Below are 14,188 nucleotides of genomic sequence, written 5' to 3'. Positions count from 1 at the left end.
GGCAGGAGGCGGGGTACACCCTGAACTGGTTGCCAGCCAATCGCAGGGCACATAGAAACTAACAACCATTCGCACTCACAGTCAGGCCTACGGGCAATTTTAGAGTCTCCAATTAATGCATGTTTTTGGGATGTGGGAGGAAACCGGAGTGCCCGGAGAAAACCCACGCAGGCACAGGGAGAACATGCAAACTCCACACAGGCGGGACCGGGGATTGAACCCCGCTCCTCAGAACTGTGAGGCTGACGCTCTAACCAGTCGGCCACCGTGCCGCCCGCAACAAAAATCCTTGTATCGAAACTAGTGTTGTGCAAAAAAGGGATTTTGCCAGTAAAAAAAATTATGCTTGTACAGAAATAAAAAGACTGCTTTGAAATGCATTGCACATGCATTGAAATCTATAAAACATTTTCCAGTAAAAGCACATTCAATTGAATCATACAAAAAAAATATGTAGAAAGTTGCAGAGGTAGGCGTCGTCGCAGTAATCACTGTTGTCATTCCTGCATTGCCATCTTCCTTCAGATAGAAACATACAGTAGGTTAAGTTACTCATGTATTTGTTAGAAATCCAAGACAGACCATGCAGCTAATTTGGTGTGGGTTGCTTTACCAGCCTATCACGAATTGAGACGTAAACGGAGGAGTCTGTAGGTGCAGAACAGTTGTGCGCCAGGTGACGTCATTCTGTGAAATCTGTGGGGCAGCAAAGCCGAGGATCTCGTATGATGCAGTAGCCAGAACTGATGCCACTCCATTATTCAAACTGTGACAAGACAAGTGTGTGTGCGTGTTTGTGTTTGCATGTGTGTGTGTGTGTGTGTGTCTCCCGGTTGGTCTCGCTGACTCACTTTGCCATTTGGCAGTCGGAGCATGTCGCACCCTTAGGAGCGACATGATGATGCAATCTCACTTTCCTGCTGCACTAAAGAGATGTCTGTCCTCCCTCAGTCATTTGCTAACTTGTTCTATCCATCTGTATGAGTATTAATTTCAATACACTTTTCATCTTCTTAAGTGGGCTTCACTGTGGTGCATTTACTGCCCATATACTGTAGGTTTGTCCAGCAGCCAGAGCGCTTTTAACAGGTTTATGATTCATTTGTTGGTAACTGGGCTGACATCTAAAGTACCTGCACTGCAAATTAGTTAACCCTTTTCTCTGTTTGACTGAAAAAAAAGGATAATATCGAAACCGCCTGCTTATTTAAAATGTGATGCAATGTCTTCTCCTCCACTTTTACTTCCTTCACAGAATGCCTTTAATTTTAATTTACAGTAAACCCCGCTATATAGCGGTTCACGCTTCGCGGTCCCGCTATATCGCGTTTTTTAAAATTATTATTATCAATCCATCCATTTTCTTTTACCGCTTATCCTCACTAGGGTTATTATTATTATTATTATTATGTTCCTTTTTAACCAGTTAAGGCAATTGATAGTACAGCTAGTCTCTCTGGGATGCAAACACTTTATTTTTTTTGTACTGTATGTGTTATTAATTTTGATATTTCCGCCATTTTTTTATCCATTGCGCTCTCTCTCTCTCTCTCTCTCTCTCTCTCTCTCTCTCTCTCTCTCTCTCTCTCTCTCTCTCTCTCTCTCTCTCTCTCTCTATATATATATGTATATATATATTCTGTTTTTAAACGTGTATATTGTTTTAAAAGTGTGTTTGAAGACCCTAAAACAATTTAAAGTTAAAAAAAAAAATCATATTTCTATAGGTATTTCTATATTGCGGATTTTCACTTATCGCGGGGGTTTGGAACGTAACCCCCTCGATGGAGTGGAGGTTTACTGTAGTCCAATGTAAATGTCATTTAGCAGATGAAAGCTGAATGTGGCAAAATGAAACACCTACGTTACTCCCACTGTACATCATGACCTTGTCTTTGCGTAGGATTTAATCCATTAACACTGCATTAACTGCTGTCTTTATTCCCCAGCACTCCCGGCACATCCGTTTGCTTGCACTAACAGAGTTCACGGCAGACTGGATTTAATAACAATAGCGTTGAGTCTGTTTATGGATGGCCTTGTAAGCGTTTTCCTTTTGTGCTTTTAGTAAGACCAGCAAATATTTGGGGTGTAATAAACATGTTTCTCAAATGGTGATTATTCAGAGTTATACAACAAATGATCCCCAATCAGTCTAAGAGTGAGATTTTTTGGCAAAGGGAAACATTTTTGCTTGAAATTATTCATTTAGCAGTTGAATAATAGGGACAAGGAAATTCATTATGCAGATTTTTAAACCCCATATGCTTTCTTAAAGATTGAGCAAAACTAGACACCTTGTTCACAATATGCATGTTAAGGGCATGCTGGAGGAAAGGAAATATAGCATGACTCGGTTAACACGGCTAACAACAACATCAATGAACGCACACAGACTGAAAAATACCAGGGAATTAAATACAAGCTAACCGACGAGACAACGAGACACACCTGGACAAGACACGAGTGGCTAGAGGGAGCTGATTGGTAGACGAGAGGAACAGGGCAAACGAAAACAGGCAGAAACGAAAACCGAAAGAGCGAGACAAGACATGAACATGGGACACAAGAAAAGAAAACATGAAACAATAGTAAATATAATCTGTAGAAAAACACATTCCAGGACAACAATGCTGCAAAAACCTTAAAAATGACATAATGGAAGCTAGTACAAATGTGTCGGTGGGTAACAAGAAGAATGCTGAAAGCAGCAGGAAGGAACAATTGCTTTCCCCCTCCCCCCCTGAAATTGTGTCCCCTTTACTCCCACTGTTTGCACGCCCCTTTCACTTTTACATCTCCGCTTGCATAGCTGCATGTGTGTGACTTGGTTCTATATGTGCAACACAAAAATATATGCAGCAGAGTGTACGCTGAATTTCCCCTTGAGGGATTGTAATTAGTATCATGAATAAATACATAATTGGGAGTAGCTGCTCAAGTTATATTCTGAAAAGGTGGAGGCTAGGATTTTTGAATATTTCCAATTAAATCTATAGTAAGGTTTTGACGCGTTGGGGACTAACACAGACAGAATGGAACTCATAGCTTACAGTAGGCCCTCTCGACCCAGTGATTTAAATAATAAGATTCCACAGATGCAGATGTAATTACCAGAGTCTAAATTCACCCTCCCTCCAGGCCTGTAAGTCACTTTTGGCAGGCATGCTTGCGTTCTTCTGGGATGATATGCTTTTTGATTTTTTTTTTGTTTTGTTTCAAATAATATCTCTTGTCTGGGGGCAGGCTGTGGTATTCATGATTAAAATGAAAAAAAAAAAAAAAAAAATATATATATATATACAGTGACAGGAAGTTGTAGTGGGGCGGTGGAGCATGTGGCTAGCACGTCTGCCTGCCTTGGAGTGTCCAAGGCAGTGGGTACTCGGTTTGAATCTCAGCTATGACCAGTTTGTAATCCTGGCACTCTTGATTTCCTCACACCTTTACAAAAACATGCATATTAAGCTCATTGAAGACTGGGAATTGCCCGTAGGTGTGAATGTGATACTGACAGTATTTGTGAGTTTCACTTTTGGCATGATGGTTTCGTGGTTATGTTGTAATATGCCAGTCATTACACTGTAAGTGTTTTTCCTCACCAGTGGGAAGCATCGAAGTACAAATATTTTGTTACTGTACTTGCATGTAAAGTAGATTTTTCAGCTGTCTTTACTTGTGTTTTTATTTTTTTTTCAAGACTTTTAACATACTCCCTACATTTGAAAACAAACATTTTTACTTTTTAAACTTTTGTATATCAATATAGGCTTGTAACCTTTGTCAACTTCCGCGGATGACAACATGAAGTGAAAAGTATGCAACTAGAGAGAGGTAAAGTCAACCATGGAGATTTTAAAGATTGACTGATATTGGGGACTACTCGCTTCTGGCATTCAAAAATTCTCTTTTCAAATATGAAAAAACATACAAATAAGGTGTAATATTTTTGTTGGCAGCAATTTCTTAATTTAGCATCTTTTGTTCGTCAGTTCACAACGTTAGCAAAGCTACAGGAACAAGCCTAAGCCAACGCTAGCTAACCCTAACCATAACAAACTTGATTGTTTTTATTTTGTGGTAGTAATGCTATGCCGCTCATGTTATCGAACCATGTTGAAAACAAGCTCTTAATGCTTCCGGTTAGCCTTTTTATTGACATGCCCGCGTTTGCGCGTTGTTTGTATTCTCTGCTATGCTGTTGTTACAGGGTCACACACTATCTGTATGCACAGTGGCACATGTCGGGCTGAGTGTGTACGCGCACGCCCGTTGGTAATAGATTGCGCTTCAGGTCCACCGGGGAGGTTTAGAATAGAATGATCAAAGTGGAAAGAAGGTAACAGAGCAATGATGGGGGCAATGATGTCACTTTGAAGCTTCTGTGTTTTACTATAACAAAAGAGAGATGGACAGTGAATGAAACGATGCAAAGGCGCTGCAATAAAGAGGCTGATCATGCAGGAATTTTTTTTAATGTTGATTTCCCCCCCCAAACGGGAACAACACCCTCTGTGGACCCAGACTGATGGTAGCAGGGAGGAAGAGTGTTTTGAGATAGACGGGTGGAGGGAAAAAGAGAAAGAGAGCCAACGATTGGTATCACTTGAGAGGGAGGAGGATATTGGCAAGGTGAAGGGAGGGAACTGGACGACTAACAACACTGAAAGCACCGATAGAGCGCCAGAGGCAAGGAGGAAGACATCGAGCAAGGGGAGTGGAAAGAGGGAGAGGCTGAATAGAGTACTGCGATGAATAGAAGAGGATGAGGCACAGGAACGTGTCAGAGGGGGAGGAAGGCAAGCAGGACATTGGGATAATGCAGATGATACAGCAACATGGATGTGGAGAGGAGAGCTGGCCGTCATACACTTAAGACACAAGAAAGTGTCTCGTCAGGATGACTTGCCAGTTCGGAGGGAAAATCACCTGTCATGTTTGTTCCGCTTTTGCTTTTTCCGACTGTCTCTGCAGCATTTCGCCTGCCTGCACTGTTTGACCTTCCTTAGTAAGCAAACAGAGTGTGACTGCAGGGAAAAGGAGGGAAGGATAAAAGGGAGTGTCTACGGGTGCAACTAGTAAAGTGGAGTAGTAGCTGAAGGAGTTGTTGCATCACAAGAGAAGCACTTGCCTCGCCCTCCAAAAACATTCTTCGCTGCATGCCTCACCTGGAAGCACTAAAGCAGCCTGAAAATTGGAATTGTCTGGGACTGGACTGAAGTTGTTGGCTGGGACATTCATTTTGGACTTTTGAAAACGGCACTCCTTCAGAGCAATGGATGTGTCTGGAAACCCCAAAGGGGGTCCTGCAAGCGCTCCTCGGGTGGGAGACCCTCGCATGCTGGAGGTTAGAATGGGGGAGAGAGAGCCACCATTGAGGATGTCACCCTTCCGCATGCTCCGTGTGCTTGACTCATGTCGTCCTCCGGGAAGCCGTATTGGTGAGTGTCATCGCTTCTATTATTGATTTTCTCTCCTCCAATGGGAGGATGACGATGGGATGACCACAGGTCGAGGAATTTTTCATTCCAAATGTTGAGAATTTATTGCGTCCTAATAAGAGGTTGTGTGCGATTTCATGAATTTAAAAACTTTTGTGTGATTTTATAAGACACAGTAAAGGATCTACATACTGTATGTTGCTTTCTCCTGTAATTTTGCTGCTGTGTCCATTCTTTAACTTGAATCAGTCAACTCCCAATATGACTCCTCTAGAGATGAAGTAGGTCGCTTCCGGACAGTGTAGCTGCTTATCCTCCCAGTCGTTCCTCTTTTGAATATTTTAAAAACTCATTTACTTGTCAGTACAATGACTCCAGCAGCTCTATTCTTGTACACTTTATAAATTTAGAGGGTATTCTGTCCCGAGCTTTAAATCACTTTCAGAGCCAGAGGAGCTTAAAGGGATGATCCGTTTCAAAGTATGGTAATAACAGATGGTAATGGGTTGGATGTGGTCAGTGACTAGAAATGTTTTACCATTGTACCCTTGAGCAACATGATTACTACTCTTTCCAGTGTTTTTCAAGTGAATTCCACCCATAAATATTTTAGCAGCTTGCTGAGACCATGTATGTCTGTTTGATTTCAAACAAAGTGAAGGAAATGTAGTTATGTGACATAAATATGGATTCATATTAAGTCCGCACACACGTGTCCATAGTGGGGTGTCAACATCCCACAGCAGGCCACCCAGGCCACACACAGGGAGCCAAGAGTTAATTAGGACGTTTACGATCTGCTATGGAAACACCAAGTTACAGAGGCTGTTTTGCAGGAGGGACACACACATGATCTTTCGGAATGTTTAGGGACGCAAGTGGTGGAATTTTCCTTCCGCATAAGATGGCTTATCTCATTGACCCACATCGCTTGACTATTTACACAAATACAACACAACACTTCTGCATACGCGACAAAGTCCTCTAACCCACTTAGTGTTATTATGCATGGGTAAGTATTCAGTGCTTGCCCCTTTTAGAGAGCCTCTGCTCGTGTGTGTCTGTCATTGGGTGGATAGCCTGGATAAATGTCTCTATCTCAGGTGTCAGTTAACTTGAGTTTACTGTTTCACCATTGAGGTGGTGAGAGCTAATGCCTGATATTAATACTGCCTACTCTGCTTTCTGAAGAAATTCAATTCTGTAAGCATATCCTTTCTCATGCTTTCAGTCCATTGGAATAAGAATACATCGATGGTAAACATCAATAGCTAACTATGACATAATTTCCAGAGCATTTGTGCGGGTGACTGGATTTTTGCTCAAAATGTAGCTCCTAGGATCCCACCACAAGTTTTTGGAAAAAGTCCAATAAAACGAAGCACTGTGTCACTCATATTTGAAGTAACAGTGTTTTAATTACAACATTATTATTATTATGTATTATTATGTACTAATGAAAGACTTTTCAAAATCAAAAAGGTTTGTTGTTTTTGCTATATACACTTGTACCTTGAGATGTGAAAATGCTATCACAAAATTGTATCTCAAAGAAATGAATTAAATCCCTTCCAGCCTCCCAAAAACAACAACAGTTTTTTAAAAATCCATCCATCCATCCATTTTCTGAGCCGCTTCTCCTCACTAGGGTCGCGGGCGTGCTGGAGCCTATCCCAGCTGTCATCGGGCAGGAGGCGGGGTACACCCTGAAATGGTTGCCAGCCAATCGCAGGGCACATAGAAACAAACAACCATTCGCACTTACAGTCATGCCTACGGGCAATTTAGAGTCTCCAATTAATGCATGTTTTTGGGATGTGGGAGGAAACCGGAGTGCCCGGAGAAAACCCACGCAGGCACGGGGAGAACATGCAAACTCCACACAGGCGGGGCCAGGGATTGAACCCGGGTCCTCAGAACTGTGAGGCTGACGCTCTAACCAGTCGGCCTTTTTTAAAATCTATTTGTCTATTTTTTTGTAACAATAAAATAGCAATCTATAATATTGTACTTTATAAAAACTTACAGTAATGACATAATTACATACAATGTAAAGAATAAATCTGTTTTTGCCACGTTTTTAGCTTCAATGGAACTTGTGCTGCTCCTTCTGGTGTGCACATCGTAGTCACCTTGGGGCAATTTATTACAGACATACCGCTATAAAGTCCATAGCGATGTCACAACTAAGCTCATGCAGTACAGTAATATCAGTAGTTCGTCCCAGATAAAGACTATATGCCTGTGAGTATTGTTATAATATCTGTCTACATGTATTGCTCCACCGTTTGTGTTCAACTATCCATTGCTTAAAGGGTTATAACGCCAATGCTGTTCGTTAGCCCATCTATGGCATTTTGCATTTTTCGTTAGCATTAACTAAACTGATTTACCTAGCAATGCGACGTCGGTGTCTCGAAAACCGGATAAGTCGGGCGACTCGTACCTCATGGCGCCGCTGTGCTTTATCTTTGAGGCAACATGACCACAAGCCTCAAATGAGCAAAAAGCAGATAATTTCATCCCACTCCGCAGCTGACCACAACGAATCACTTCGGCTGTCCCGCCCTCCATCTGTCTCATGGCTGATGTGTTGCAGACATAATTTTCCTTTTCACCTCCTTTTACGCCGCCAATTACATCAGCCTCCATCTGGCTGCCTCTTTGTCACACCAGGCCCTGCTAGAGCATTGTTTAAAACGTGGTAAGCACAGTGTAGAGTGTCTACTGTGAGCTGTAACATTTGACTTTTTATCTGCCAAAGCAGCTTCCTGCAGCACAAATATCTGCATGCGTTACATATCTCAGCAACTGTAGAGATTTTGACATCACGGATCTTAGAGAGAGACCCCCCCGCCCCTCCCCCGCACGCACATATTTGTTAATACGCTCCATTCCGGAGGAAGTAGCCCTGTCTGCTGCAACGTGATTCATTAATCAGATGGAAGGGGAGTTTGGGGAGGAGGGGGTGTCGAAGGGCAACAGGCAGAAATGAGAGAGCTCCCATTGCATTCAGATTAATATCGATCTCTGATCTCCTCATCTTACCAATGGAAATTTATACTCACTTGTTAGCACCCTATGTGCTGATCATAATACACTCCATTTTCTGAATACATTCACTATGACTACTAAAAAGCGCATCCCAAGATGGCAGTTTGTCTTTCTGTGTTGTGCAAAGTTTTTTTTACATGTTGTCTGTTACAGGTATTGTCCACGAGAATGTGAAGATGGGCTCAGATGGTGAGAGCGACCAGGCTTCCGGGACATCTTCCGATGAGGTCCAGAGTCCAGTCAGGGTCCGTATGAGAAACAACCACCATCGACGGATCTCTAATGAGGTATAGGAAGTTTATTGTCATTCATAATGAACACACCTGGCACATGTCTGGGTTCAATAACACAAAGATTAATGCCTTGTGTGGTGCAATGTACTTGCACAGTGTAAAGGGTTTTAGGGTGCAAAAAGTGCACGGTGGGCTCTTTTCATCTCATGTTAAATGTTATCTGTAAAACTGCAGCTGGTTGTGTTAAAACCCTTTAACTATTAGCCGAAAAAAATGAAAAGAATCATATCAATTTAGGTTTATTAAAAAAAAACGTTTTGTAATGGGAAGACACATGCTAGTATAGTCATTATACACCTCTCTGATGATTTGTAAGCTAATGTTAAAATGATCTAATTCTTTGAGGAGAACATGGGTAAATAAATGGCTCAACTGCTTCCTCTGCTTCCATTGAGTCAGGGATGGGTTTCCTTTTCACGCTGGATTAGCTTTTCATTGTGGGATGCACGAGTTTCACTACAAAACAGATGTGCACCCCCACTGTGTTCATACATGAAACAGACTATATCATGACTGTCTGTACCAAAAACCCACATTGCCATCAAACCCCAAGTGGAATCACAAAGTAGATAAGCGCCATCTGCCATCCTGCCCACCACTGCAGCCCTATATATGCAGTTGAACATCAGTTAACTTTATTTATTGTGACTGAGCAAGGTACACAGGCAATGAAAAAAAATATATTCAAAAATGTTATTCAAAGGGTGGCGTATGTAAACATGCATATAGATCAGGTTCAAGTTCAGCATTTATACAGATGGTTGGGTGGTTATGTACGATTGGCTACGATGAGTTTGTAAAAGTGTCAAGCCTGTGCAGGTAGAGGAGTCAAGATGAACATGCACATACCAGAATATCGTCGCTGTCTGATCCGAATCCTCGCATCTGCAAAATGACTACGTTTTCAGGAAATCAAGCTAAACGCCAACTTGTTTAAGTTGTTATGATACCTTATATTTCAATAATATACCATTGTGCGATAACAGCAACGCAACACCACCCGAACATTATGTTAAAACAAATCATAAATTCACTTTTATATTGTTCCATATCATGTTCAACTTTTGACACAAAAGCGATAGTTAAATTAAACATTTAAGAGTAACAGAGAAAAAGGGGAAAAAAGATTAAAGTGATTTGTTTCATATTTTGATATATATCACTATCAACTGATAAGAACATTGAGAATGTTATGTATAATGTAGGATGTGACCGAGAGGTGAAAGAGAAATTCTGGAAGGAGCTAGAGGAAGTAGTTCTGAGCATCCCAGACAGCGAGAGATTAGTGATTGGTGCAGATTGTAATGGACATGTTGGTGAAGGAAATAGGGTTGATGAAGAAGTGATGGGCAAGTACGGCATCCAGGAAAGGAACTTGGAAGGACATATGGTGGTAGACTTTGCAAAAAGAATGCAAATGGCTGTAGTGAACACTTTTTTTCCAGAAGAGGCACGGACACATCGGGTGACCTACAAGAGCGGAGGTAGAAGCACGCAGGTGGATTACATCTTTTGCAGTTGATGTAATCTGAAGGAGGTTACCGAGTGTAGGGTAGTGGTAGGGGAGAGTGTGGCTAGACAGCATAGGATGGTGGTGTGTAAGATGACTCTGGTGGTGGGGAGGAAGATTAGGTAGACAAAGGCAGAGCAGAGAACCATGTGGTGGAAGCTGAGACAAGACGAGTGTTGTGCAGCTTTTCGGGAAGAGGTGAGACAGGCTCTCGGTGGACAGGAGGAGCTTCCAGAAGACTGGACCACTGCACCCAAGGTGATCAGAGAGGCAGGCAGGAGAGTACTTGGTGTATCTTCTGGCAGGAAAGGAGAGAAGGAGACTTGGTGGTGGAACCTCACAGTACAGGAAATCATACAAGGAAAAAGGTTAGCTAAGAAGAAGTGGGAGACTGAGAGGACCGAGGAGAGGCGAAAGGAATACATTGAGATGCGACACAGGGCAAAGGTAGAGGTGGCAAAGGCCAAACAAGAGGCATATGATGACATGTATGCCAGGTTGGACACAAAAGAAGGAGAAAAGGATCTATATAGGTTGGCCAGACAGAGGGATAGAGATGGGAAGGATGTGCAGCAGGTTAGGGTGATTAAGGATAGAGATGGAAATATGTTGACTGGTGCCAGCAGTGTGCTAGCTCGATGGTAAGAATACTTTGAGGAGTTGATGAATGAGGAAAATGAGAGAGAAGGGAGAGTAGAAGAGGCAAGTGTGGTGGACCAGGAAGTGGCAATCATTAGTAAGGGGGAAGTTAGAAAGGCATTAAGGAGGATGAAAAATGGAAAGGCAGTTGGTCCTGATGACATTCCTGTGGAGGTATGGAAGCATCTAGGAGAGGTGGCTGTGGAGTTTTTGACCAGCTTGTTCAAAAGAATTCTTGCGCGTGAGAAGATGCCTGAGGAATGGAGGAAAAGTGAGCAAGTGCCCATTTTTAAGAACAAGGGTGATGTGCAGAGCTGTGGGAACTATAGAGGAATAAAGTTGATGAGCCACACAATGAAGTTATGGGAAAGAATAGTGGAAGCTAGACTCAGGACAGAAGTGAGTATTTGTGAGCAACAGTATGGTCTCATGGCTAGAAAGAATACCACAGATGCATTATTTGCCTTGAGGAGGTTGATGGAAAAGTACAGAGAAGGTCAGAAGGAGCTACTTTGTGTCTTTGTAGATCTAGAGAAAGCCTATGACAGAGTACCCAGAGAGGAACTGTGGTACTGCATGCGGAAGTCTGGAGTGGCAGAGAAGTATGTTAGAATAACACAGGACGTGTACGAGGGCAGCAGAACAGCGGTGAGGTGTGCGGTAGGTGTGACAGACGAATTTAAGGTGGAGGTGGGACTGCATCAGGGATCAGCCCTCAGCCCCTTCCTGTTTGCAGTGGTGATGGATAGGCTGACAGATGAGGTTAGACTGGAATCCCCGCAGACCATGATGTTTGCAGATGACATTGTGATCTGCAGTGAAAGCAGGGAGCAGGTGGAGGAACAGTTAGAAAGATGGAGGCATGCACTGGAAAGCAGAGGAATGAAGATTAGCTGAAGTAAGACAGAGGGGTGGTGCGGGAAGAGTGAGGGTACAGGGAGAAGAGGGTGGAGGACTTCAAATACTTGGAGTCAACCGTCCAGAGCAATGGTGAGTGTGGTCAGGAAGTGAAGAAACGGGTCCAAGCAGGGTGGAACGGGTGGAGGAATGTGTCAGGTGTGTTATGTGACAGAAGAGTCTCTGCTAGGATGAAGGGCAAAGTTTATAAAACAGTGGTGAGGCCAGCCATGATGGACGGATTAGAGACAGTGGCACTGAAGAGACAACAGGAAGCAGAGCTGGAGGTGGCGGAAATGAAGATGTTGAGGTTCGCTCTCGGAGTGACCAGGTTGGATAAAATTAGAATGAATGAATACAATTTTACTATTAATTGGCATAATTTCTTTCGCCGTTTCGGTTTTCAGCCTCAAATGTTTATTGTGGTTGTGGTGTCACGTTAGCACGTCCACTTCACAGTTGACACGTTCTGTGTAGAGTTTGTTTTTTCTCCTCGTGCTTCCCTGGGTTTTCTCTGGATACAGTTATACTCGCAGTTCGGATTCACCTATTCGTGGATTTTTTTCCCCCAATTATTTTAATTTATTATTTTTATTTTATTCCCCAATTTAAAAAAAATGTTTTTTTTGAAGGCACTCACCTTGAAATGCTTATTGGAGGGTTATCCCTGCTTACTCGTGATTTTGGGGGGGTTTAATTTATTTTTTTATTTTTTTAATGTAATTACAGTGGGCGTAAATTATCCACGGATAATTTTCGCGCTGAGCTATCGCGACTGTAGATGAGAGTCTACCTGTGAGTTGTAGACACGATTAGGTGGGCAGACGCTGCGTCTCAGCGTGTCTGTTTCAAGAAGCCGGAGCGTGATGAGCACAGCAGTATTGTGGGAAATGCCTCTGGACACACGTGCTGACTCCGCTTGCTGTGAACAGTGGAAGGGACTAATTTAGACCAAGTTTACAAGAGAGCGCAAGAGGCGGACGAGGAGGAGGAGGAGTGACAGCGAGAAACGCTTAGGGGAGGAAGTAATTATAAAAATAGGAATAATTAGTGAACTAACAATTACGCGAAAGACATGAAGCAGATGATGCAAGGGATAAGGAGAGACGGAGGACAAGATGGTAACGAGAGACCAACAAAAGTTGTCTCCTCTCAGCGAGCCCCTTCCATTCCCCCTTCCCCCAATGTGCCTTCTTTCTCTCAAGAATCTGTCCATTTGTCTCTCCTCTCCTCCCACTCACTCCTTCCCTCCCTCCCTTGCCTCCTCTTTTTGCACTGCCCCCCTCTCTCTCTCTTGCTGAGCATGTGGATGGCACAGCGGTCTCGCTCACTGTGTGCGTGCAGTCAAGTGGCAGCACCGAGATGTGCATGGGGCAACGCGCCCGTGTGTGAGTGCATTATAGAAAGACACGTTTAAGGAGGACAATGAGGGAGCTACTAGAGCTGTTCTGCATTGTGAGTATGGGCGCACGCATGATCGCGTGGGGATCTTTATTCAGTGAGTCAAAGGGGCATGAGCGTTGTTCTTTCTGAGCCTGTGTCCATTTTTACTCATTTCCAACAATGTGTGGCCTTATTTGCTGCGATTCAAAGCACTATGTGTATCTGAAGGGCATTTCCAGGGACGCTTATGTCACAGCGTTGTGTTTGTTGTGTTTGTTTTCTGTGTTTTACTGCTTTGAATTGTGTGAATCACCGAGGTCAAAGCCTGACTGTCAGTGGATGTGTTTACGGCTCGCTTTTTCCTTCTGTTTTTACGATGTAGTCTGCAGAACATTGCCTGATGTTGTTGCAGCATGGGAGTTCATTTGTTAAGGGTGTGTGGTGGCCATAGTGTGGAGTACGCGTGTACTCATCCTGCTTATAATTATGCTCGGCAATGAGCAAAAGCTACAAACCCTTCCCTCTTTCATCTTCCGGCACACACACAGACACTCCTGCTAATGTTCACATTCAAACGCACTTATAATACCACACACAAGTGCACTGCGAGGCTGCTGGGGCTACGCCAGCCAGCCAGCCCTGCTGCCATGGAAACAACGTGTGATCGGCACCTTACCACTTAACACGTCCTAGATGTATATCATATAGGAGTTGTACATGGTGGAAAACGGGCTTCATACAGAATTGCCCTTGAGCAATGTTTTTTTCCGAGTTAATGCATTGATCTGGTTAAAAATATTCACATCAGATGTGCCGAATGAATACAGTATTTTCAAACATAACAAAACGAAACATTTTGAATGCTCATTCAGAATAGTTTATCTAAAGCGATCAGATCCGAACACACAGAAGCTTGCTACACACAGCAGAAGAGAAACGCGATGATGAGCGGAAACCCACAAAGAGACCAG

The 14,188-nt window shown here is 43.1% G+C and overlaps 1 protein-coding gene across 6 annotated transcripts in view; it reads left to right on the top strand.

Moving 5' to 3' along the window:
* LOC133490133 (cyclin-dependent kinase 17-like) overlaps nucleotides 1-14,188 on the top strand; it is a 42,736-nt gene that overhangs the window by 13,015 nt on the left and 15,533 nt on the right. For 5 of the 6 annotated variants that reach the window (XM_061799832.1, XM_061799926.1, XM_061800099.1 and 2 more), the window contains one exon: nucleotides 8,649-8,782. In XM_061799832.1, the coding sequence (XP_061655816.1) occupies nucleotides 8,649-8,782 (134 nt within the window). Of the gene's footprint in view, nucleotides 1-4,683; nucleotides 5,442-8,648; nucleotides 8,783-14,188 lie in introns of those variants that run through there. The other variant, XM_061800265.1, reaches the window with a different exon arrangement.

This window comes from Phyllopteryx taeniolatus, chromosome 1 (genome assembly GCF_024500385.1).
Source record: "Phyllopteryx taeniolatus isolate TA_2022b chromosome 1, UOR_Ptae_1.2, whole genome shotgun sequence".
In the NCBI taxonomy this organism is placed as follows: domain Eukaryota; kingdom Metazoa; phylum Chordata; class Actinopteri; order Syngnathiformes; family Syngnathidae; genus Phyllopteryx; species Phyllopteryx taeniolatus.
Note: the sequence above shows the minus strand (reverse complement) of the source record. Positions and strands in the feature narration are given on the sequence as shown.